The sequence below is a fragment of the Lingula anatina genome, chromosome 7, assembly GCF_051362555.1.
Source record: "Lingula anatina isolate TDL-2025a chromosome 7, LinAna3.0, whole genome shotgun sequence".
Lineage (NCBI taxonomy): Eukaryota > Metazoa > Brachiopoda > Lingulata > Lingulida > Lingulidae > Lingula > Lingula anatina.
The window spans coordinates 22,392,121-22,419,355 of record NC_141773.1 but is presented as its reverse complement, the minus strand read 5'-3'; the positions used below and the strand labels follow the sequence as shown (position 1 = coordinate 22,419,355).

At 38.1% G+C, this 27,235-nt stretch overlaps 2 protein-coding genes across 6 annotated transcripts in view; one reads left to right on the top strand and one right to left on the bottom strand.

Annotated features, from left to right (window-relative positions):
• LOC106156573 (uncharacterized) overlaps positions 1-20,706 on the top strand; it is an 80,423-nt gene extending 59,717 nt beyond the window's left edge. For all 5 annotated transcript variants that reach the window (XM_087017674.1, XM_087017671.1, XM_087017672.1 and 2 more), the window contains exons 4-6: positions 17,020-17,129; positions 17,496-18,361; positions 18,763-20,706. In XM_087017674.1, the coding sequence (XP_086873800.1) occupies positions 17,020-17,129; positions 17,496-18,361; positions 18,763-19,004 (1,218 nt within the window). In that variant the 3' untranslated portion in view covers positions 19,005-20,706. The remainder of the gene's footprint in view (positions 1-17,019; positions 17,130-17,495; positions 18,362-18,762) is intronic.
• Positions 20,707-21,721: 1,015 nt separating this feature from the next.
• Positions 21,722-26,476, bottom strand: LOC106156581 (trypsin). Its single transcript, XM_013531902.2, has 6 exons — positions 26,240-26,476; positions 24,431-24,626; positions 23,830-24,137; positions 23,528-23,673; positions 22,829-22,991; positions 21,722-22,309 (listed from the first exon to the last, which is right to left on the bottom strand). Exons 1-6 carry the CDS (start codon positions 26,313-26,315, stop codon positions 22,296-22,298), a joined length of 903 nt encoding a protein of 300 aa, XP_013387356.2. The 5' UTR covers positions 26,316-26,476; the 3' UTR covers positions 21,722-22,295.
• Between the last annotated feature and the right edge of the window lie 759 nt (positions 26,477-27,235).

Here is a 27,235-nt window from a genome sequence, read left to right as displayed (position 1 = left end):
TGACCTGTGAATGCAAAGATTTGCTCCAGTGATCATACGAATAATACCTCACCAGACATACAAAAAACCTGTCCTCTGTGATTGAACAAGAAACGACGTTAAGTTATGGCGTGGTTATTATCACGGATACATGTATCTGGGATAAATTACTGATAGGCTAACTCCAATGTGGAACGCGGGTATGGGTGAAAAAGAATGGTGCTTTAGACGTAAAGGGAGGAAGACGGTACGCAATGCCTCACTGGCTGATGTAGACTTTTTACTAAAGTCTTAGAGCTAAGGTATTTACTCAAAGTAAAACCCATCATAAGGAAGCAGAAACCCAATCTTAATATTCCATACTCAATCTTAATATTCCATATGCAAATGAAATTATATACAAATGAAAGAAATGTAAACTACATTTTAGTCGGCCTAAAAATTGTGCCACAGTTGACGGTTTACATTTGTTCTTTGTGACATATGGATTATTTCACACCAGTGTGTATGTTTTGTTCATTGGAATCTTGCCACCTAGATCTATGTGTCCAGGGGCGCATTTAGAACAAGTTGATCTGCGGTTTAGCAGATCCGCGGGTCAAATATAGCGCCACCCACTTGAAAGCGCGCCGAGATGTAATTGGTTTGCCCCCGCTGGGACGGTACAATTGGGAGGTGGGAATCCATTGTCAAGTGGGCGTCATATTTGATACGCAGACTAGTTAGTCCGTGGATCAAGGGTGTTGTGAATACTCTCTCCTAGTAGGTGAGAAAATTCACTGTCACCAGAATTATATATGCCAGAACACCTGAGGCGTTAGACACACATACCGAGAGAAAATACTCGCATTTCAGCTACAAGCACCCCTAAAGCCGAACAAAGCGCATATTGCCAAGGTCACATAACATCTCTAGGAATGCATGTATATAATGTATTTTTCTATCTGAGGTAGGGCAGTGAAACAGTGTACCTTGCACGTAACAAAATTGTATATTTAAAAATTTTAAGTTTTTTTTCTAGAAATGTCACATAACAAATATGCTTAATTGATACTCTTAATTGATACAAACGGCAGGTTGCAAACAAACACCCCGGTACCATGTAAAACCTTCTATTCACAGCCTGGGGCTTCATAAAGCACTGAATAATCGTTCCTTGAACTTTTAAATGCAATACAGTGGGAATGACAAATTATGTGCCATGCTCTTCCGATAATTTGAGTCCGTTTATTTCAAAAGCATGTTTCCCATATTTAAGAGCAAATCCATTTTATTTCCCATTGGATTGAAATTCCTATGAACAAGATAACCGTTTCTGCATGGGCGATTACCAAAGCCCAAAAGAAACATGGCGTTTATTGTGAACCAGCTAGGCCATAATGAAAATATGACAAGGTAAAATGATCAGTATTGCTTACATTTGCTGGCACAAGGTGTTTCCTGAAAATGTAGATTAACGCAGAATTTCACCTGACAGGCGTGAGGCATTAAGTCGTCTGCCTAAGTCGTGAATCCGGCTGACAAATTGTTAGGTTAAAAAAAATAAAAAATAAAATAAAAAATGAGAGAGAGAGAGAGAGAGAGGTGCATTGGTGCATTGGCTGCAGTTTGACTCCCATGGCATGCGTTACGACAACCCTGAACAAGTACTTTGTCTGCCACCAGGATGTACAGAATGGCCCCATTCAGAATTGGGGACTAACCAGTCTGAGAGTCAAATATGGCGACGCACTACAAAACCTGCCGTCTAATCCACTAATAGACACTGAATAGATTCCCCGTGGGGAAGAATTCAAGTGGGTCGGCCATATTTGACCCTATGGCAAGTTAGTCCCTTTTCTGAATGAGGTATATATCATAGGATAAGGGTCACATATGTTAGGTTATAATGCCAATCATCAGCAAGTTGAGATTACCGGTATTAGGTTTATGTATAGGAGTGCACTGTATAGTCATTACATAAACGTGATTCCCATCGTTTATGATGGAATCACAGTGAATTGATGACAGGTTGAAATGACGACAAGTTGCGTGCCAATTAATTGTATCCTACGGCGCAATTAATGGCTTTACTAGCAGCCACTGCTATATTTCCCTGAACCAAGTCGCATGGCAGTTTTTCGATGTCTCTTCGGTCATTTAGTTAGTTTCAAAACACTACCATTTATTCCTGTCAAATATATGTTGTACTCTTTTTTCGAGTTGTCCCTATAGAAAAGGCCCTGCTGTATCTTTATCCCAGAAGTCCCCCTCTCGAAAAGGCATTGTTTGTAAAATACCCTTGAGTACGATTTAATATACCGGTATACCTTAAAACACCAGAAATCCCAAAGCTGATATTCCTCCCTTTAATATTAAGAAATAATAAAAATGTTTTTAGCTACAGTACATAGGTTGGCTTTCTGTAATACCTGTCCATGGCGCATGTAATAAATGAGGTCACGGTGACCTTACTTTTTTAGTCTACCGTTAAGCACTAAGCCAGACAAATACTGACCGCCTTAATCAATTGGTATTTTTGCCATATTAATAGATATGTCTCATGTCTGCTAGACCAAGAGCGTCAGTGTTTTTGATTGATAAGTTACACTGCAAACCCCTTCATTAGATATATTTCAGGTCCAGAGAAATTGATACGGCTCAGCTGAGGTTTAATTAGGGGTAGATGTTGTATGTGCAAGAATGCTTTAAAAAAAGAATTGAGTGCCATTTTAACACAAAGGCGAGGAAATTAAAAGGAGACGAGTGTAACAGTAGGCTAACAGAAAAGCGAAACCTGGCCAGAGGAATTACTGAGCTAGGCCATTGTGCACAGCGAGATAGCTTGAAAACTAAGCAATCGTTTGCTTTGAATACACTGTGATGGAAAATACAAGTAATTTAAAGGGCAGCCTACCATGATCGTCGATGCCTTTAACAAGCCTGATACTTGAAGAAAAATGTATTTATACATGTATGCACATTTTTATTTTCTTTATCTGAGCTACTATATTAGACCTGTATCCAGCATTTTCAAAGGACCCCTTCCTTTCTAAAAGAGTAGCCTGGTCTGGACCCATAGTAGACCCAACTTAAGAACGGAACACTGAGAACACTAAAGATTTCATGTAGATTCAGAGCAGATCTTAATACCGACCAAAAGGGGGCGGGGTTCTTAACCCGACCCCTATTCCTATACGGTCCTTTCGCTGTGCCCTTTTGGTTCCGCACTTGGACATGCGACATCCACGCGTCGCGCAGTTTCAGATAGAGCATCCCTGCTGTTTCCAATTAGTACACAAATATTATTTGGAGCGGCCATGACATTTTCCCTGGATAATTAACTTAATGGTATTATCGACCATTGGGTGATGTTGTTACGTTCTGATTACGGTGTCTGATTGAAATAGAGTACATTCACATTAAAACACAGTTTAATAAGTGTTACTAATTCCTTGTGGTTACTCTGAAACCTCAAGATATTTGTATTAGGAAGTTTATTTGTTTGATCGTCACTGGGACTCACACGTGTATAGCATAGCGACTTCTCCAGTAATATATTCATTTTGCACAATGATTGCACTTGCACCTGTTATCAGTAGGGTAAAAAAAAACTAAAACTGCCAATCGATTGATAATGGGATAGGGAAGTTTAGCAAAAAGTAAATAGCCTGTCATAAGTGCTATTTCAAAAATCTATCTTAACTTTCCGACGTAATCAGTATAAACCCTTTCATATTAGATATCAGCTCTATTAATAATAAATGTTAAGTAAAGTGAGTTTTTTCAGTAATTTTCTTCCGTAAATTGTTTCCTGCTATGCTTTGAACTAAAATTCTCAGATGCCTTCATATTCATACTCTGTCAGGATCAAAATAAATTCATAACTTTGAAGCTTCTGTCAACCCCACTTTGTGGAAAAAACAGTCTTGTTCAATTCAGTTTTACCAAAAATGAGTTTCATTGAACATCACTGCTAGATTACTACCGCTTGGGTAGCCCCCTCTTTAATATCGCACCACGTCCTTATTCTTTAGTTGTACCTCTTACAGCAGGGATTATAAAATATCAAAGTGTGGGTTAAACTAAAGCGATTGCTTCCTGAAATAAAACCTAGAACCATTTATATGCCGGTTGTGGTGAGCGGTACCTTCCGACCAAAACGCTTTTATTGTGCAATGCATGAATTTCCCCCCTCACATGTGACATAAGCGTTTTATGTTTCATTGTCAATTTGGCGCCACATGCATTTATATTTAATAAGAGCGTCGTCAAAACTGGTTTTAAACCTGATGGTTTTACATTACGTGATGTTTCAGGATAAAATGGAATTAATAACTGACAATATTTGAATTGCAAGCGAAATGAGTTTTTACATCGTTGCAGACGATTTAATCACTGCGTCCCTGTGTTCTTGGCTGTTTTTTTTGCGTTATAGATAGATTTGTCAAAGATAAATTAACAATATATTGATATTTATTGTTCTAAATTTAAAAAATTGCATTTAATCATTTTGGGTATTTAGGTATACAATATACGTTAATAAATATACCACCCTCGATGACAGCAAGAAAACTTATTTCATACTGTTGGCGGCATGGGTCTCAACACCATGACTACCACGGCATTGCTTCTTAACCAGATAATTAGAATATGATGTATCTTATCATAGCCTATATGTGCCCCGTTGCTACTTGCGTAAAGTTAAATGATTTATTTTGCAATGATAAGATTTCAGTTGTTTTAATCACGCTTTTTGAAGCTGTTCGAATAGCCAATTTCCTGTAAACACTCGTAGAGATCAGCGTGGTTTCTTAGATATCGATAATTATTTCGAGATTATTAACAGCGCGTGAACTGCAAGTAATTGTCTTTGTCTCTCTCGGTATATTTGTCAATTGAAACAAATGCCACGTCCAACTCTTTCTGTTCAAATTCATAAACCCTGTAGCTTATCATTCGGATTAGGTAATCAGAATTGCTTTACATGCAATTAATCGTATTTTAGATGCAGTGCTTATGTTTAAAAATAAGGACATCAGTATATTGTCATAATGGATTACTGTACGAGATTTGTAGCGGAATATTGATCGGTCCGAGCAGCTTCTAAATGTTGCAGTGAAGAGCAACAAGTGGTGGAGTACCGGCTGCAGTGCTTCCGCGGTGTGACAGTGCGGTTCAAAACTTCGGCAAACTTCGTGTGTGTCCGTACAGCTGTGACGGAGAAACAATGGCTACCCATAGATGCTACACTCAGTCGTCAGGAAAAGGTGCCGTTATCACCTCTTGAAGGTTCTTGTAAACATTGTGACTGCAACACGGTATTGCGCTCACTGTTGAGTACATCATAACCGTACCGTCAGTGCTAGAGTCAAGGCGATGAAGCACGTAGTTGGTAGATTACAGTGGTACATGTATAATAAATTAACATCCAACCAAGGTTTAAACTGAATGATTCACAAAGTTTTTGTGTTGTTCGATACACTAGCCACTTATTCTTTATCCATGACCTCGTTGTTTAGCCGTTGGCTTTAGCTGAATGCAGGTATTTCCGATAGTGACTCGAGAATGCCGTTGCATTTAAACTGTTTTGCGGGTATGCTCATCAGTTCCTTTGATGTTGCTGAAAACACGTTAACTTATCGATGATGGAGCCGAAAACCCCGATCAGGACAACGGATCGATAGTTTTATCAGTTTTTATTTTTTTCATTTGCCTAACCATATTGGTAGGAAACCATAGCACTTTGGCTATTTTCTGGCGATTGTATCTAATTAAAATAAGATGCTGTATCAAATTTGGGGTTTTGATAATCTCTTACACAATTACCGTATCTGAGATGCACCAGGAGTGTGAATTCTTGACTATTATTTTTCCATACAGGAATGTTGAATACCTTAGAAGGTGTATAAGTTTAACACCTTAGAATGTGCAAAAGGTTAGAGAAATTGAAGAGAGAATATAACCACGTTAACACTGTTAAGACAGAGCGTCACTTTTTGGCAGTGTTTTACATTTCATGGGCTTAAATGCCACCCTTTACCCAAAACTCCTTATTTACTGCCTTACATGCATTCTTTTGGGTAATATATTTATCTTCAGTGTTTAGTACGTGCTATCTTACTGGTGACGGTATAATTGCGATTTTGGGGGTAAAAACTGAAAAATCGGTTTCTCAAATTTCTCTTTTAACTGAGCACCCACGATCACCGTTTAAACGCTGATTTGATGACACCATTTAGAACCCCAAAACCCTGCCAACGTAGTTCAGATTTTATCGTTTATAAAGAAAAACAATGACTTTGTTTAATGAAAATCTGTAATTAAAGGCTCATGACTCCATAGAAAAAACATTTAAAACAAAACGACGGTACGGGATTGTAGCTCACACGTTCGTGGACAACCCTGCCAATGTTCGTGATAAAATCTTGTTCAGGGATGAAGTTACGCTCCTTACCGATTGTTATCTCACCTTAAAATAGACAGGTGTTTGATTGACGATTAATGTTCTGAGTTGCCTATACTTACACATTGCAAGGAAAAATATAAACGCCGATATTTTATTATTTAGGGTTTTTCATTGTTTTAAATCAGCACAAATATAGATGCATTATTGAATACTTAGATGCAGAAAAATCATTTTCAATATTTGGATGATAATAAAGGGTAACAATAACCTTAACCATGGAGTTATCAGTTTTTACTGTTCCATCTTAACATGCTTGCATAAAACCCTGGCCCCTTGGCGATTTTCTGGCGATTGTATCTAGTCAAAATGAGTTGCACTATTTTAATGATACGAATTTTCAGTTTTATCAAAGTTGGCTTTATCATGTCCTGGGCATATATCACTTTGATGAAGATATACGTCTCCTGCCAACTGGGAGTCCATTGATGGACAAGGTTACCACACTCCAAGTATTCTGATGCATAGGATTCGTTTCACTCTTTGGCAGGTGAATGCGAAACCTTTAACAACGTTAATCAGATTACCTCTTCGCCTTTAGAAGGTCCTAGTAAAAAAGCCGAGATAAATAGTGGTGTTCGATTGCCAAACATGAAAACATGCGTGTCAAATGGTTATTTTGTGTTGATTTTCTCAATATAACAACCTTCAACATGTCCCATATGACAGGGTTCCTAGCAATAATGGTATATTTACAGGAGCACGTGCGCACAAGCTGGATGCATTTGCTCTACCAATGGACCAGCGAGAAGCTCCATTGGGTATTGGAATAAAATGCTCCCGAAGCGCTATGTGAAGATCGAAACGGGGGTTAAAATTAAGTAATGACGAGAATAGCACAGAAGCTTTCGGCGCGAATTCATTTGAAATCGGTCAGATAAAAATGAGCGCAAGTCAGGCTGTCAGAGTCAGATGTGAATGGCCTGGTTAGTGTGGGATACCTAAAACGTTCACCTTTTAAAACAACATTGAAAAGGCGAAGAAATTTCCGATCGAGCAAACGGTGATCAGATTGCACGCCAAACTACTATCAACGAAGGAATTCACTGGAAGAATTAAAATAACTCAGAATTTTCCCAATACCTTGAATTAATTTGTAAATCTCGGCTTGCAAGTATGAATCTGCAAGTTTGGTCATTAATGCGGACCTCGACACCACGGTATCTTATTGAAATGGTTCAAGTCAGAGGTCGGGTTAAAACGCTAATACTTCCTCCTATAAAATGTTAGGTGGTGAAGCGTGAAATAACGTGCATAAAATCTGAAGCAAACCATGTTTGAAACACGCATTCCTCCCATAAAATGCCATCAGACATTATGTTAGCAATAATTAATGAGGGTGTTTATCAAAAGCACAAATTGCATACATGCTTAGTCGGACTAAACGCTTTTTGTTCATTAACTTATTTTACACTTTACATAAATGGGATGTATGCACATTTCATATTCGGCATCAAAATGTTTCATTTTAACAGCGGAAATGCTAGGCTAGTTAGTTTCTGTTAAAGCGCCTCATTCACTGCCGTTTTGTTGTAATCATATTAAAATCTCTATTATTGGCTGTAGCATTGGTTTTATCCCGCTGATTCAAACATTCCGGGATTATAGACCAATCAATTTTTTATAGTATATATACATGTGTTATCAATAACATTAAGTCAGATAGATACAAAAGGACGAAATAAACCCTTTTCAAAATCGTTTGAGCTTGCTTTCTTGTGGAGGATCCCTGAATATTGTCTCCTTTTCCATAACTTATGGTCACGTGCCACGTGTCACGTGGAAGAAAATGCCACTGTGTCACGTGGAAGAAGATGCCACTGTGTCACGTGGAAGATGCCACTGTCACGTGGAACGAGATGCCACTGTGTCACGTGGAACGAGATGCCACTGTGTCACGTGGAAGTAGATGTCACTGTGTCACTTGGAAGTAGATGCCACTGTGTGCGGGTTATTGTACTTGGTACCAATTCAAACAATAGAACAACGCCGTCTGTCATTTTGAAATAAAATTTCTAAATTACATTTTTTTAAAATATTATCTGTAACTTAATTGGTTGTAACCCTTTTCTGGGTTTTCTTCAGGCATCGGATTTCAATTTGTAAGAAATGTCATATATATGCCTCGTCTCCCTTGTTTTCTTTATCACCATCAATGACATCATAACCCTGCCCCATCTTAATATGCGTCACCGCGCATTCTCTGGTGTTGTTATGTCAACTACGCTCCAGACGAACCCTCGTCTTTATGTCAAAGTACCTTTCTAAAAATCTCTTGCTATCATCCATCCTCATTAAAAGTTATTTTGAAGTTGATCGACTTGTATTCATTTTTGACGTTTTTTCCTTGGATATCGGATTTCATTAGAGCTGTGGGTCGTTAAAAAGATCAAAGTGTCTCTCACGTAGCATCAACTTAAAATATATATTGCTGTACTGGTACAGTTTTGGGTTAACAGGATCAGTAAGTTAAGAAAATGAGTTACTGCTCTAAATGAAGTTATTTGGACAGTCTCACACAGGGACACAGGCGCCTTGGGAAGTGGGTGTCACTTTGCTACCCTCTACCAGGGCGACCGATTGATTTTTACAGATAATCACAAATCTTTTTTTAGATAAATAGACAGTCATTTGATTCTCTGCTTTTTGGAAATTAGCCTATAATATCTGTCACCTTGGTAGAGGGTACCACTCTGCCACGATTTTTGGAAATTGAAAAAATAAGCCGGAGTCAATTTTACGGTAGGAAATCGGCATATGAGCGTCAAAGAGAAAAAAGGTAGGAGAAACGTGTGTGTGTGTGTGTGTGTGTGTGTGTGTGTGTGTGTGAGAGAGAGAGAGAGAGAGAGAGAGAGAGAGAGAGAGAGAGGCCCCACTGAAAGCAAAATACGCTTCCATTGATTCTATTCATTAACTAAATACTAAGGACTATTTATAAGTTATCCTTGCATAGCGCAAATTTGATGTCAACAACCCATATTTACGAGATCGCGACAGAGAAAATAGTCAATATTTTCTTTAGATATATTTGGATGAATATGTGCATTAGATATCAGTTAAAAGTCTTGGTTACCTCCCCAAATCAGTATTTTTCATACGAGAGGACAAAGTGGGGGCTTCCCTTCATGTTCCCAGTTACGCCTCTGTTAAAAACCATCCCTGTTTAACATGCACGTTTAGTCGCCTAGGGGTGCTGTTCAAAATGCATGTTTTTCATATGCTAAACATTAAAAAATAATAACGATAATAAAATGAATAACTTGTTAAATTATGTAGCACCCAGTTTAATGTCATATTAAGAGGTATGGCTCCCGACTTTGTATAATTAAGAAATAATGATCTCATATAACGCTTTTTTCCTTGGAATAATACGCCCTTTGGAAAAGTAAACTTGACTGGCATTTCCACAAATTTCAGCAAACGTCTTGATTCCCGGAGTAGGGTCTCAGCACTAAACATATTTGTCCAGCGTTAACCTGCATTTCCGTATTGTACCAGGCACCGAGTATTTAATTTGTTGCAGCTCATTGCTTGAATTCGGTCTTTAAAGCGGGGTCTAGTTTATTTTCCGCGCAAATTAACAAGATCATGTGAGGATATTCACCTTTTTTACTGTTAATGTTTTTGAAAATCCAGAAGGATTGGGAATGACGTTCGAGAGAAACCTGCCCACATGTATTAGTCATGCCTGTATATTTTTTTTGTGAAAAAAATCATAACAATTTTCATCATTATGGTATTGAGCATACAGTAGGTCAAATTGGGACCTTTTTCAAGCCAAAAGGGCGCCCCTTTGAATCCCCCGACACCCCCACCCCCTTCCTGCATGTCTAAGTTTCTAGTCTGATTTTTAACCATGGTGAACCAGATTGATTTTGATCTTAATCTTTGTTCTGTCACAATTGTTCATTGGGAAATCATTAAAAATGTCCAATATAAAGCAGATCCCAAATGAGCCAGCGATTGGAAATGATGTCGTTTTTGGTTCCGCTTCTCTTGACAGATCAGACCACGACCAGGTCAAATCGGTTATTATTCATTGCCCTTTTGATGGCTGCGCCATTAGTCCATTTCCTCTGGAAAGCCGTTTCGATTCCCTTGGCGTGCCGTAATGTGGAGTGATGTGAAATAATGTGAAGTCTGACGCTTTCGATTGAAGTAATAAGAGAAAACATTTCTTTTTCTTAAGCGAAATGCCCGTCGGGTCACGCTGATTGGTTTTCTTGTTTGATGCGTCACTCCTTGGTGGTTTGAACATCATCAGTATCATTATAAATTACACGAGAAAAGCGTTTAACATGGAGATGAATTGGACTTGAACTTAGAATAAGAACATATTTTGTCTTGCCAACACATCCAGGTTTGTTCTGCAGTACCATGTGCTGTACATGCATTCTCTCTGAAGTTCACTGTAAATAATTGCTGGACTTTTATTTCCACTCTAAATTAAACAGTTGCACATTTTGGACAGTAGCATTCGGTTTAAATTTTCCTTTACTCTACACAGGTTATATCCCTTTACTATTTGATGTGCGTGTACATGTATGTACTAATTCGGTAAGAATCGAGCGCCATGTCATTCCAGCACAATCGCACAAGGACGGCGTTTTGGCGCTTGGGGCTTGCACGGAATACGAAACTTTTTAATTTAATATTAAAAATATTAAAGGACACCATGCAGGGGCGGATCCAGAATTATTTAAGGGGGGGGGGGGGGGGGGGCGGGGGCTCCGCCGATCCGTAGATGTGAAGCCGACTCCCCTAAAACCGCCACTGCCATGAGGTGGTCCTTGACGCATTAACACCGGATTCCTGACCGGGTCCCCTTACCCCGTACATGTTGTTGTAGACGTAACCACGAGTGCAATAGTTTTGGGTGTTCGCACAAGGAGCGGCACATTTCATTTATTGTTTTCAAAGAATTGCCGACTGCAATATCATCAGGGAGATCACTGATACAAAAGATAGAACGAAAACTGCCCATTTGCGTTTGTCTTTTGGGTACAAAAGGTCTACATAATCAGTGTTATTAAATGATGCCTTTTACGCTTAATGGTTCAGTCTTTGCCAAAAGTAACTATTTTCTGCCATCGCAAAAAAGGTTAATATGGAATTAAACCCCCTGCCCATCTAAATCCGTGCAGTCGAATTGCATTTCATTTGAAGTCTTTTTTCCCGTGTGGACGCATAGGATAGAAGTTATAGCACAATATTAGCTGTAACGAGAATCAAAATGTTTCCGTTGCTCCTCTTTGTTTTGAGACGATAAAGCCTTGGCTTTTATTAATTTATCGTTACTTTCTGTCATCGTTATATACATACAGAAATTAGTAATTCAAATTGGCCGCTATTGTTTGACTTGTAGACGGACGCATCCAACATTCATTTTTCTCTTCATGGTTTAGAATGGCTAAGATAATTGGGTCCTATTCGAAATAGCTAGCAGACGGGTTACAAAAATTAAAAGATTTCTTAAGTGTCAAAGAGAAGAATATCGATTGTAGACACCGGTTAATATTCCTGGTGAATTAATTTTTTTGTGATATTATCTATAGTGCATAATACTGTATCTGCGATAATGTTTGTGCAAGTTCAGGCCGTTTGTTTTCGTGTAGTGTTTGATTGCAATTTCCCATGATTCCAATTATCTTGGAAAAGAAGATTAAATGAATATTTTTTCCATCTTTTGTCACGCATTTGTTAAGATAAAACAGAACTGTTCATCAGAATTCAGTGTGATGATTACCTGATGGAGTGGATAAAGGCGCGTTTGGATCTTTATAAAAATAACAATCAACGGGCAAATGTTTCTTTAATGTTCTAATTTGAAAATTGCATGCCAGAGACTGAAGTCAGCAAATGAGTTCTGTGATGGAGTGGGATAAAGTCTGGTGACGGAGACACTGGCAGCTATCTGTAAATTGATTGGAAGTATACATAGAATGTATATGGTTTCTCCTAGGGCTTTAGAAATGAATTGTCATACAGCCTTGTATTTTTCTATCTGTCAGTATTACCCCTCTCTCTCTTTCTCTCTCTCTCTCTCTCTCTCTCTCTCACACACACACACACACACACACACACACAGCTCTCGTCATGAACATCCTGTTATAAGATATACCAGTATGCATGAAATCCTTGCAAATACATCCATCACCAAGCCATATTAAAATAACAGATGCGAAGCAACATTCAGAAAAAAAGTCACTAATCATGAATCCTGTTGGAGAAAGTTTGAACAGCTGACCTGTGGACGGTTAACTCGCGGTCATTGGGTCACCTCGGCCAAAAATAAATGTTTACCACTTTCTGGGAAAACGAACAAGTCCCTTACGGGAATCGCTAACATTACGGGCATCCACGTAGTACAAATGTTATGATAACCGCGGCACACCTGGAGGGGTTTACCTGATGAACCTTCTTGTTGGTTTTGATAATTGAATACTCACCCACGCACAGCTGTCGGTGTGGACTGTATGCACCAGTTTATTAATGCCTGTTTTGACGCGAATTGTTTATATTATGACATGTTTTGTGTAAAAGATAGTAGCAACAAATAGGAGTCGATTTAGCAACTGTTTCAGTCTCGACAGTGGTCGCACACCCACGCGTGATAATTTAGAATACACACACACACGTGTAAAATGTGTTAATGAACGGGCCTTGCAGTATAAACAAAATACACATACATGTACCTGTACCTGTAGTTCTGGCAGCGCTGTTCTATGCGGTAGGTAGCTCATAGTTGGCAATATAGAAAGAAGATCAATGGATTGCAGATCAAATCAGATAACGGATATGTTAACATAGCTGCAGTTACTTTGGGGATATCTGGATAAAACAAATGAAAGAAAACAAACAAACAAACAAACAAACAAACAGATTAATAGCCCAATGCAATAAAACACCAATCATCAATGCATCACATGACACAGGAGGTTTATTTTGTTCACGAATAAAAGGAAGGTAAGCGAGCATGGATTTAATCTGCTCGTTTGTCTGCCTTTTATTTCCCACCTGGCAGAGATGGCAATTAAAACCAATCAGATGTGCGACGTTTGAGACTCTCCTTTCAATACACAGAAGCTGCAGCCTTGGATACCAATTACTTCAAGAACTGCTGTTTGTCTAGGATTTAATTAAGATGCGATTGTCGTAATTAAAAGCAGCAAGGTCAGTCTTTGGTCAGGTGAAGGATTGATGAAGTGAACAGTGCCTTAAGCCAATGATATTAAGATCAATAGATGAAACATTTTTGAACCAGTGGTGCTTTTAATAAGCAAAAGCGAAGTGTGTGGTCATTTTGTCTGAAATTGTATTGCACTGTTAATTTGTGTTGCCAAATCGGTTTCTTTTTAGCAATATCTCTGTTTTGCGTGCGCGCGAAAATAGAACGCAAATAAGATACCATCATTATCTAACATACTCATTGTACTTACCGGAGATGCTGCTCTCTTGTTTATGACCTTATACACCCTGTTGATATAAAGAAGAGAGAGGGCCAACACCTGATCGTGTGTTAAGACTGACATTTAGTATTGAATGCCGCACGGAAGCTAGTCGATATATTGAGTCAACAACTGCATGTGCTAGAAGTTCAGAACTGGTTATAGAATGTGGGAGTAGTGTGCAGAATATCGTCAAATAAGAACGGATCTTTTGTTAGAAATTCCACTGTACATTTTCAGTACATTAATCTACCGGTAGCATTTACATGTATTATGAGAGAGTAATTATCCTGTGACCTATGGACTGTCTTCTGATGGGTATGTCTTCATCACCCACGTTTCATCTGCTTCAAACATTTTTAGATTCGAAAATGCCCTTTGTGATGTCAGAGAATATTATCAAAGTGCTTCTGTCCTAAAACGTGGCATGCTCCCTTAAATACGTTGTTTTATAAATAGAAGTACGTATTCATACCTTTAGGAGAGAAATGCACGAACAGAGAAGGAGGGTTGATGGAGGGTTCTAGATGACATCCTAGCATTTCTAACTTTTTAATACTGAAGTACATTGTTTGGGCCGCTATAATTTTAATTTTTTTTATTTATTAAAATTAACGACAGGGGGCGTGCGTATAGAGAACCAAAGAAAGTACAAAAGAACTCAGGATAGATAAAAGTAGAATGACCTTTAATGTGACAAAGTTAATGGCTCTAACGGATCACTTATGACGGGCATTAACTGGCTTATACCTGATAATTTCTAAGCCTAAAGATAACGGTAGTATCATCATTCATTATCCACAGTATATATACAGGATTAATGAACTATCAAGGTTGTTATTCCTGTCCACAGATGTGTCCAAATGAAACCAAGTATAAAATGTATTTGTATACATGTGTGTGATACGGTGTTACAAAAACCGTGGTTAGAGTGATGAATGCTTTTAATAATGCAAAACATGCGACCACCTCCTTCCCACAAATAAGATTATATATGTAGATATACAGCATTTTTCTGGTAAAACTCCACAGATTTTGATTAAACGCCTTGAATCATTTTAAATAAATAAAGCGCCATATTCCTTTGAATACTGCAAAAACTACAACATTTGTGACATTCGTATAGGCAAATTATGCAATTACCGGGGCACAGCTTACAATGGAAATATTTAAAAAGATGAAACCCAAAAGATCCTTTGTGCAGTAAAAAACTGATTTGAAAATGTTTCACCCCACCCCCCGTAATCTTTCTTTCTGATAGACACGATATGCGATTATTTCTCTGTGCTGAAACTTTATAATCAAAGAATACACGTGCTCCGTGGCATCACAATACAGCTACACAACATCAAGTATTTACGCGTTAGTGGGGTAAATATAACTGAACATCCCAATGCTGCATTTTAACGAAGATCGCGTCACGCAAAAGGCTCATTAAAACATAACTACCCTCCGATCATTTTTTCTAACAGTACGTATACGTCACTCATCGTATCGACAAAACCGTGCACGGCTTAGGCTGTTAATAATACTCCGATATGTCGGAAAAAGGTACCTGCAGGATATGAATGACCTAATTAAGCTGCGGTAACCGATCAGTCTTCCCGCCCATGGCTTGATCTCCTAATGGCACGCGAAGTAATCGCCTGATTTTTCCAGCATGTTGAAGCCACTGCGTCAAAGTGACTTTAGGCTTAGTTAGAGTGACGTCTGATGAACTTGAAGAATCACTGTATTTTTTTGCTTGATGTTTTGATGAACATCGAGTTGTGACATTGGAAATATAAAACAACAAAATAGCATTTAGTCATTTAGATGTGGTGGTTCCATATCCGTTGGCCATGTATTAGTCGTGCCCATTATTTCAACGTGATAATTACTGTGAAAAGTATTTAATTGCATTTTAACGAACAGGAAGTCATTTGCCTCATTAATCATGTCATAAACCTATTACTTGTATCACTCTTTTTCGTGAGCCGATAACACTTGGAGTCACATGATGGAATCGTTAAACAGAAGTTAATGAAGGCATGGTGTTATGTTCACATGATATGGTGCAAGTGGTAATGTACATGTATGATGGCTGCGTTTCTGAAAGACGTGTTTCGTCTTTGAGGGCACATTTGCATCTGCATGTAGTCGTGATGGCCCCTTTTGGCACCGTTTCGTGGAATGTCCATCTTTGATTCAAGAGAAATATTTCGTCTGAAATCTTTCTACACATGTATATATTCTTGTGAACAGCTAGACCTTATTTTTGCATCGGCTGTATACTGCATACTTTTATCACTTCTCCTGTTTAACTTTTGAAACATCTCAAAATTTTAATTTTTTGCAAATTGGTCGTGATTTGTTTTTTTCTCACTCGACTGTGTTGTTTCTTCTCATATTTTCTTTGATTTTTTAACATTGACATAAACCAGTATCTATGTTATATATACAGTGTACATTTTTCAATATATCTGCACAATTTCCGTACCCCTATTGATCATCGCATTATTAAAAAATAAGAAGGCGCTTGTGTTTTGTTACTCTTACGTCAACCGGCAGGGTAACCGAGTCACTAAATTAACTTACTGCTTTCATTTTGCTGATGACACTACAGCATTCAGTTTTGATTTACTTCTAGAAGTGCGGTCTGCAATGTGCGACTCATAACACAAACCGATAGGGGGCGTGTTATTCATCATAAATCGCACTGATAGGGGGCGTGTTGTAAAATAATGCCATTACATATGTGATATGATGTATGGATAGACCACAGAGGGTCGCTACACCCCTTTTGATTACAATATGCTTAGAAAGGATTGTGAAGGGTTATATCGAGTCACAAAAACATTTACCTGAAATGACAACACTAACAAATGATAAAAATCTTTAAACAACGGCACAAACACATTATTTGAGAAGAATGTTGGAATCTTGTATTTCACGGAAATAACCACCACAAACTGAAATATTTATAAAAAAAAAAATTCACGTAGGACCTATACATTTACTAGTACGCACTTCCAAACACCGAATCATGATGTTTATGAAGGAGTGGGCAATACCATGCACATAATAGCTATATATCACAAATATTTCATCTCGGATTATTACATGTGATTCCTAAAAAAAACACTAACCCATAAAATTAACCTCCAGGTGCGGGGACTGTGGATGCTGAGCGATATTCTCTGTGACGCCTGGGTGTCGTTTGACGTGATGTTCTCTACGGCTTCCATCTTGAACCTTGTGGCTATCAGTGTAGACAGGTGAGGCTTTCAGAGTCATTTTACAGATCCTTCAGCAGTCGCATTGCTGCTTAAGTGTTCATATTCACCTGTGTTTTGCGATAATCATTTACTAAGTAGGCCTACTGTAATTCAATTTAAAAAAAAGAATGTCGTTTTATTGATTCTGCAAACGTAAAAAATGGAAAATAAGAAGTGACGTTACGTTTGTGCTAGGGAAAAAACATCTCTTTTTAATGATATATATGATATGGAGGCCATTTTAAATGACGCCATTAAACTGTTTTTTAATGCAGCCTCGTTTTTTTTCAAATGTGGCATATTAAAAAAGTATCTCTTGTTTAATTTAAAATAAGAAATATGAATTAATCCTGATTTTATTTTCAGGTTTATAGCTGTGACGCAGCCTATCAAATATGCCAAGCATAAAAATTCTAAGAGGGTTTATGTGACGCTGGCTCTTGTTTGGGTAATATCGGTGGCCATAGCGTTGCCCATTGCATTGGGTCAAAACTATTCGCCTCAGCGCGGGCCACACGAATGCAGGTTTTACAACTCCGACTTCTTAATATGGTCGTCCATGGGGTCTTTCTATATACCTTGTATTATCATGGTTTTCTTGTACTGGAGAATATTCAGGGCCATTCGACAGCGGGGTAAAAAAGCCAAAAAGATGACCCGTGCTAACGTAATTGAGAACCCCGCACAACAAGATGACTCATCAGATGAGAAAAAGCCTTTAAAACAAGATCAACTGAAGTTAGACACCCGGGTGGAACTGGAAAATTTGAAAACGACTTCTTGTACTGTGACCACGATGCTTGCCCCTGCGTCTGACGAAGAAGACGTGTGGGTTCGCATGGAAGACGTTCACAGGACCATGGCAGCAAACGACGGAAGTCACGTGATTGCGAACAGTACCGCAGAAACCGCTCTTATTGACTCGAACAACAAAAACCCGCATCAGAACGGAAAAACCACAAACAGTAACATGGTACAAATATCTGCTTCTGACAGTGAGTCCATACCCAACTCACCCGATACAAACCGGCTAAAATTCTTTCAAACAGCTAAAAATAAGTTACTGTGTAGAAACGGATCTGTCATTGGCGATACGCATCCAGGGAATGGCCATGGGAAAAAACAAGGGTTGCGACCCCATATAAAAGTGACTTTCCCTCTTACGAGGCGTAAGACGAAGCGGGAAGGCTCTAAAGAAAAGAAGGCAACAAAGACATTGGCTATTGTGTTAGGTGGGTAAATTGCTGTCGTGAATTTAAATATAGCTCATTAAACTACAGGTAGGCCCTACTAAGTAAAATCAACCTTCCTGTTAGAGAAAGAAATTAACCTAATGTTGGACATACGAAGTAATAATACAACGATCAGTAGGCCTACTGTATGAGGCAAGTCTCAATAAGAAAGTATCAGCATCCAAGACACATCCATAAATAATTAGATTAATAAATGATTAAACCCAAACAATCCGCTTTACCATAAATCATACTCTGTATCAAGAACTTTTAATCGATGACTTGACCATCATTTACGGGAAGTTTAATCCGACACTTTATTTCGCGTGTGCTTTGTCGCCACCTAAATGCTCGTCAGATTAATTAAAATTGTAATAAATGCCTGTTATTTAATTTTTCAGGTGTGTTTTTATTTTGCTGGGTGCCTTTCTTCACCGTCAATATTATCAACGCCATTTGTATCCGGTACGAGTTGAAGGAGCATGCCTCAGTATGTAACAGCATCGATGGCTTGTTGTTTTCCCTTTTCACGTGGCTTGGCTACGTCAACAGCTTCATGAATCCCGTCATCTACACCGTCTTCAATATGGAATTCCGGAAAGCTTTTAAGAAACTTTTAACGAATCCGTGTGCAAAATATTGAAAGTGACTGACAAAGTGCAGTCTACACCGTTTTCAATGCGGATTCCCGTTAAGCTGTCAAAGATAGTGCTAATAATCTACTGCACGTCAAATCTCGTTAAGAAGACACCAATGATTGTCGATGTTCGACCTTCTTGAAAGTTTTTAAAGAAGTGTGACGATGTCTTCACTGTAACAGTTACGTTCTGTGGCTTATCTTTAACAGTCTTCAATATTTGCGAGGTATAAAGGGAGTTCAGTCGACTGTAAGTTCGGATATTAGCAAGAATCGGTGTAACGAAACTGAGGGCCCGTGTAACAGAAAGTCCGCCCTCCATTTAGATAAAATGGTTAGGGTTAGCCTGACTTAAATGGGTCAAAATCTAGCGCGAGGCTTAGGGCCTGTACAAATAAGTGGGAAGCAGACTCTATCAAGGGGGACTCGCGTTACACCGGCTGATTGTGAAAAGCAGTGTGGTATACCAGCTGACTGATTGCTTCTTGCTAAGTATTACTATACCTACATGGCATCAACATAAAGTATCACCAATAACACATTTTCAAAGAGTACTATAGGATTTTTGGCCTAGTTTTGAGAATGAGATTGCATGAATTTTAGACGCTTTTTATTTACTAAAACTCGAACTTCAGATAAAAAGTCGTCATATGAAAGTAATGTCTCAACACATACGTCAACAGCTATGAATCTTATCAGTCGCTTGCGAATGCTCTTTTTTACTTTGATCTCTCTCTCTCTCTGCGATGTTGTTAACTCGTAGACATCAGCATTGGCAACCAATTACTTACTTCTGTTTTTTACATTCTACACAGGTTCAAAGCAAATTGCATAATTCAGCGAGGTTGCGCCATAGGACAACCCCAGACCAAACTTCTGAATATTTTATATCACAGTTGTTTCTTAATTCAAATTAAATTTTGAGTGAAATCGTTACAGTGAATGTCCCCATTTAAGATTCACTCGCCTCCGTTATCTAGAAAGTTTTAGTCATCATTAATTAGTTGTTACTAAGCTACTAAATTACTAAGAGGCACTTTATGAATAAAGTTAATCTTGTGTGTTAAAGTAATATCTCTATAGGTAACGGGGTTTTTGGGTGACAGGAAGTTGAATAGTCAGCACAATTATTAGAAAATACTTGTATCTGAATACTGCGACGATGGTGAATTTGAATTATTAATTGCTTAATTTTCAAAACAATAAATTCCTAGGCAAGAAAGTTATTAATTAAGTAACTGCACTTCTTATGGCCGTTCATTAGTGGTAATGCCGTTGGCTGTAACGCAAAAAAAAAAAGGCTGTGTTAGTTGAGATATATGATAGAGTACCTTGAGGTCTCAACTATCGCAATTCAGTTCAACATTGTGTCGATAGATCCCCTGTGACTGTTGTATAGAAATGTTATCTCTCCAGTATATTGGCAGTGATACACATAATAAAAGATGATTAAAGAGGAAACTAAAACTGAAATACTTCTGTATTAAATTTGAGTATGTTTAATATGCACTGAGGTCATTCCGCATCCGTAAACGAGACGAATCTAAATATAGAAATGCTGATTGTTATTTGTATTCTGGTGGTTCTATATATACCACGCTGTTCTATCACTGGCTGCAGTGACAACTTAGTGCAGTTATATACATGTATGGATTTGCATGCATTGTGATAATTATTATGATTTATAATAAAAGCAAATATTGTGGGCTTTAATGTTCATTGTTTTTTTATGTCTGTAGTGTCTTATGCGGATGGATCTCACTTTTTATGGATCGCACGACCCCTCCTCCCTCCCCCTCCATACACACACATGCACACACGCACACGCACGCATGCACATGCAAACAAAACCCACACATGAAATAAATCATTAGTCTTACACAGAGAGAAAAATGGGCGCGAATCAAAAAGTAAGTTTGCCATTTTTATGAAAATAACATAAAAATTATGAAATAAATAAATAAATAAATAAATAAATAAATAAATAGATAGATAAAAAGTGAATGCTTTTAAAACGTGTGATAATATGCGTCATGAGAGTCTTACGTTTTACACACTGTTGGCCGATAAGCGATAAGGGCGAAACTCAGACAGATAGTAATTCAGGAATTATAAATTCAGGAACAAAACGTGCCACATGTACAATAGAACTTATGTCCTCACGAGTGTTTGTACGTATTTTTGCCACATCATGCGTATATACAGTCAATTTATAAAATTGGTCAACATCCCGGTGGTAGTGAGACGCTGAGATCCGGCTCTGTGTTTTGAACATTGATTTTAAGACCAAGGGGACACGGAAGAACACGGAAGGGCACGAAAACTTCCGAGCCGACGTACTGTAGTGACTTATGTGACGCAGCACACGTGTGCAACGAAAACGTCTGCAGGGAATTAAAATTTGAAATTCGGTGCACTTTTATCTCACCAACCATAAACGTGACCCAGAAACGTTAATTTTTGGATTTGTTTTATAAATAATTTTATAATATTTTAAATTATAATGTATTATAAAACATGTTATAATATTTTTAAATATTTTTAATAATATTACCACCATAAAAACTAAATTCATATACACTGAAAACGAACTGCTTTGAACAGACAGGTATACTATATTTATGCACATGTAGGAATAAGATATATATATATATATATATATATATATATATATATATATATATATATATATATATATATATATATATATTCTTATTTCGAGGTTTAAATTTAAATATTCCTACAATAGGAAATGACTAATACTAGTTTGAGGAAAAACTTATCATGAATAACATGATAACCGCAATCTTGGTTTAATAAACGTTATAGGAATGATTTAATACCCAGCGGGTTGAATACCCCGGTGAAGACAACATGTCTACCCTCCGCCAAGACCTCAGATTGTTTTTTCACTACCGGTATATATATTCACAGATATGGCTCTGTCTAATTCATGGCAGAAATTTCTGTTGCTTCTCTGGCTAATTCAAGACACAATTTTCTGCTGTTTTCACAGCAGATCGAGAGAATTGTGTCATGAATTTGCCAAGGTATATTATACCTTTGGATATTTAGTGAAAAAGCAATTGGTAGCCCTGATAGAGGATGGGGGAAGACAGCAAGTATATTTTCGCGAAGTCATGAAAATGGTCGGCTTTATCGGATTGAGTCCAGTCCTCTCTGTCTTTGGTGATCCGTTGGCTTCATTGTCCAGTTCTCTGTATCTCCAGTACTTGGTGTAGATTTTTTGTCTATATGCTAAAATATACCGTTGGTAATCGTTTGGCTCCGTTGATTTCATTGCCCCAGTACTGAAAAAGAAGACCCACATTATCAGACAAATTTACCACCATACAAAGAAATTAAAAAAGTAAAAAAAAATTAATAAATTAATTTATAAAAATATAAAAAATAAATAAGACAATCAACTAAACGTATTTTTGTATGATTCTGAGTTTCGCCGGTGCCGATTGCGAGTCGAAGAAAGGTTACCACTGTGTATATGTATACGGCACTTCTAATATAAAAGAAGTTCAATGTACATGTAAGATGACTCCATGATTTTGCTAACCATGTGGGGTCGGGCCAAGTATTTATTTAAAAAAGACGGAACAATGTTACATGTAATCTAATATACAGCAGAAATGCATGATGATTATACTGTTAAATAGGGAGGGAGAAGAGGAGAAGGGGGGAGGGGTAAGAAGCCAAGATTGGTGCACGTGCCCGCTGCAACCCCCCATCCCCGAACAGCAGTTTGATATACTTTCACCGTATCTTCCTACTTCTATTCCGTCAAACAGTATTCACTATGTCATAATATCACTTACAGATGGTCCTGGCAATCCACCTGGATAGCTTATTGACGTCGGTGTACACCCCCGGATACTGTGGCAACGCACACCCTCGCCCAAAGCTGACGATGCCAAGCTGCTTCCAGACCGTTTTCCCGTTCACTGTGTACGGGCAGGCTAGCGGACCGCCAGAATCCCCCTATTAAATGGATGAATCAGTATCACATAAAAAATGAGAAAGAAAGCAAAGCGTAAAATTATTTATGAATGGCTAGTGATAAAAACGCAGATTGATAAATGCTCATGTTTTGTGTGTTGGTATACTTAACTAATGGAATACGAAATCGCATAAAAAGTATAAGGTTCGATTTGTACGGGCAGTCTTAATTGCTTCCTTGGCATAAATATTAAACAAATGATGGCAACGTTCATTTTTCTTATGTAAATTCTGCAGTGTAGTTAAAAAGCAAATAGTAATAACAATGATAACAATATAAAACAAGAAATTAATACGAAGATTTCCGATATCAGGGAATACATTATGATTTATTTAGATAATAGTGGGAAATACAAACGTAGAAATACAGTTGTATAGAATATGTAAAATAAAATAAAGATAAATAACTAAAACAAGATAAAGAACGGAGTTCACATCACTTGTGTGTGAGTGTCCGTTTTAATTTTAATTTTTTTCTTAAAAAAAAAAAATTAAATGCTTTACGGTAGTATCCTTACCTGACAGGAATCTTTACCCGTATCTTTCGCACACACCATGTTATCTGTGATCTCCCCCGCGGGATATTGCGAGGTTTTTCGACAGGTTTTAGCTGTAATATATTTTACTGTGACCTGCATCAGTACGTCACTGGGAAGCCTAGACGCTGAAAAGTAATTAAACATCTTGGTACTTTTACGTAGCATACAGGTAAATACGTTTGTAGAAACATATCATATAACCAGCGAGAGAGAGAGAGAGAGAGAGAGAGAGAGTGACAGTGACAGATTTTCTTACGCGTTACAGTGTTCTGTTCTCTCACCTGTATTTGTTTTCCCCCAGCCCGTCACCGCGCAGGGGGTCTCTTCGGGAACGACGTCACTGGGAGACGGTCCCACTGGGCAAATAGGACTGATCTTTGAGTTGTAATTCACCTTGGACGAAAGCTTCAGCAGAGCGATGTCATTGTCGTGTGTGCCACGGTTGTAACCAGGGTGGATGTGGACCTTGGTCACGGTCATCTTTAGAACGGCGGGATCACTGCGTAAGGTTGATAGTTTGTCTACCCCGAGGTATACCTTGATTTCGTTAGCTTTGTATTGTCGAGAAGAGCCACATCCTATCTGCTGGCTGTTTAAACAATAAATAAGAGAATGACAGATGGAAAAAGCATATTTGTGAGCACAGAACACATAAACAGGATCGTTTTGTAAACAGATGGCTGAAAGGTTGACTGAGAAAATGACACAAACAGTAGACAAATGTCTGAAAAAAAAAAAAACATGTCTGCAAACAAACAAACAAATAATAACAAATAATAAGACAATCTCATTATATTTAATGTAAATCATATCACATTTTGACTCACTTAGCACATATATTAAGGCACGTGTTTAAAATGAACGAGATTCTCGTCTACTCACGGAGAGTACAGGCAGTGAGCTGCAGTCAGTATCCACTGTCTAGCAATGATGGTCCCTCCACATGAAGGTTTACACCTGTCCCGGGCCGCCCCGAGCTCTAAATAAGCCATCCATGGCCAGGAGTTGGGCGTGGCCGCTGAGCCGCCTATTATCTTGGATCTGCTCGTGCTCGGTCTTACCCCACACCTGCCGCATGCTGGGGAATTAGGGAAGAAACTTAATTGCGTATGAATAATGTCATCAATGTTTGTACGTAAAATTAAAGGAAGGGATTTGATTCTGCTGTAGGAGCAACAATCGTGTTAGAAAAAGCAAGCTTGTGAAACGTGTTGCAATTTTTGAATATAATAGTTGTGAGCAAAAAATATGATTTGACTTAATTAAGCCTCTGATATATATGAGCGTTGCAATTTGAGGATCGTGATATTTGCCTGTAGGGCCTGATAAGTCATAGGTAGCACAATCCCACTTGAAAGTATCGTTTAGGAGGTAACTCCGGAATTTTGCCTGCCAACAGAACTTTTCTTCCATTACTCACGAATCATTGCTCGACTCATCTCTGCAATTGGATTCGATGCTTTGTACTGTTTCTATATAACTATATTATGGGTTTTAAATGACTGGCATGTCACACAGACCGCCATGCATTCCTGCACATTTTAAACAGAATTGAAGTTTCATGGTTGGACATCTCCTTTCCACGGTTTTCCAATTCATCGATACATTTTTACTGATTTAAATACAACCTCAGCTTGTTTATGACAGACCTATAAACTGATGAGTCACCGGTGAATCAAGGTGTTATATGGCAGGATTTATATCATTTGGGTATAACATGTACCTACTAATATAAATGAATTAAATAGTTGTCAGTGCACCCCGGTACATCCGGGTTCTAGTCACACATTCAAGCTAAGGTCGGCTGTAAGGTCAAGCATGTTTTATCTACTCCCGGGATAGAGAGTCACTTCCTGGTAAAAGATGACGTCACAGCCGTTATATAGTACTATATACAATATTACTTAATATTGTATTATAAGGGGGTGGTGTCCCCAAAACTGAAACTGCAGAGGTTAAGCATGCCTCAAAATCGACCCAACTACATGTACAGATAACTTTAAATCTATCCCGACATGTAGAGTTTCAGAGTCTATTGGAAACATTCCTGTCACCAGTCATGTAGGTTTTGTAGTTGGTGACCTTTAGCGTTGTTAAACCCGGGGTTTGGCTTGGAAACGACTGCAGGACAGCCGACTCTCCCCCCCCCCACCCCCCCCCACCACCAGCCGGTGAAATTTCTGAATGAACTCCAACTTATCTGACTAACACAACGGCACCCTACCCCCTCGGAGGTGGTGGAATGGTGGGGACACTGGGTCACATGTGAGGAGAGCAGGATGAGGTGGGGATGAGGGTAATTTGATCTAATTTAAGCTGTCCAGTATCAGTGAAAGGAACCAGGTTAAAGCTTTTTCTAAACAGGGCATTAGAGCCCTAAACAAATAAAATACAAATATTCAAACAAGTGATGACATTCGCGTAAATTACGAGGCACTTCAGTCATTGAGTGAAGGAGTTTCGAATAGAAGGACATAAACAGATGAAGCACAAAAAGATTATGTCCTCTCGCCTTAAATTCTTTAACAATTCTATGCATAATTTGTCGACTTGAATATGCCAGAGAAACTTGAAGAAATTTTAGTTAAATCAGAGAAGAGACATGCCTATGAGAACTGAAAGTAATGACTTCAAAAACCATTTACTTTGAATACTGCTGTATGAGAAACAAAAGAGAGCAATCACACTTACCTGTTACTAACGCCGTCAAAGATAAAAGCCCTAAGAGTATTATTTCTAAACATTTTAACTCCGACGTCGTCCTCATCGTGTAATGTTGAGTGGTCCCGTGTCTGTTTTGTTCTGGCTTCCCTCGATCTAAAATGCGTGGTATAAATGAGAAATGGAGACCTTACAACCCGGACACGCATTTATATGTCTTAATAAAATTTTCTTCGTAAACCGGACGCAAGACTGTCAAACCGCTGACGCAGAGGTCCATTGACGAGTGTCGAAATCGTGAGGTCAGTACAGAGTAAAGGGAAATCAGACGGAAGGCTGGTAGCTCAAATACTGTATACCACAATAAAAAGAATTGCTCATGTAAAACCACGAGTCACGGAAATAGAAATAATTTAAAAATACAGAAATAGTGAAAGAAAACACCCAACCTAAAGGATGCGCCTAAGGGAGGACTATCTATTTTCATTTGGTCTATAAAAGAAGTTTGTTTTTCTATTTTTAGAGGTATAAAAATAACGTTCCTCTATTGCATTAAAACAAAGGAATCGATAGTTATTTAAATGATACCTAAAAACGTAAACCTACCTCTCCCCAGTTGAAGTCGGTCGGCCTCCCATCCCAGAATGGAGAAAACGCGTGTTAAGTCGTTTGTTCTCAGCTGGGAGCTCGTTTATCGTGCGCGTTTCCATAAAAAGTATTAAATGCAGTAAACGTATTTGAAATACTTATTAGTTGCTTTTTAAGGCGGTGTTTTTTCTTTTCTTTTCTTTTCTTTCTTTTTTTTGGGGGAGGGGTGGGTAAAATGGACTGGATAATATGAAAACATAACAGCTTTTGATCAAAATGCAGTTACAACAAGAAAAAACGTGAAAAGAGAAAGTTGATAAAATGTGTTTTGCCGACCTTTTAAAATAATAAACGTCCCCAAAGAAATAAATAAAGTACAAATAAAATAATTAATCTATAAAATCAATTAATAAATAGAATGAAATAAAAAGAAGGAAA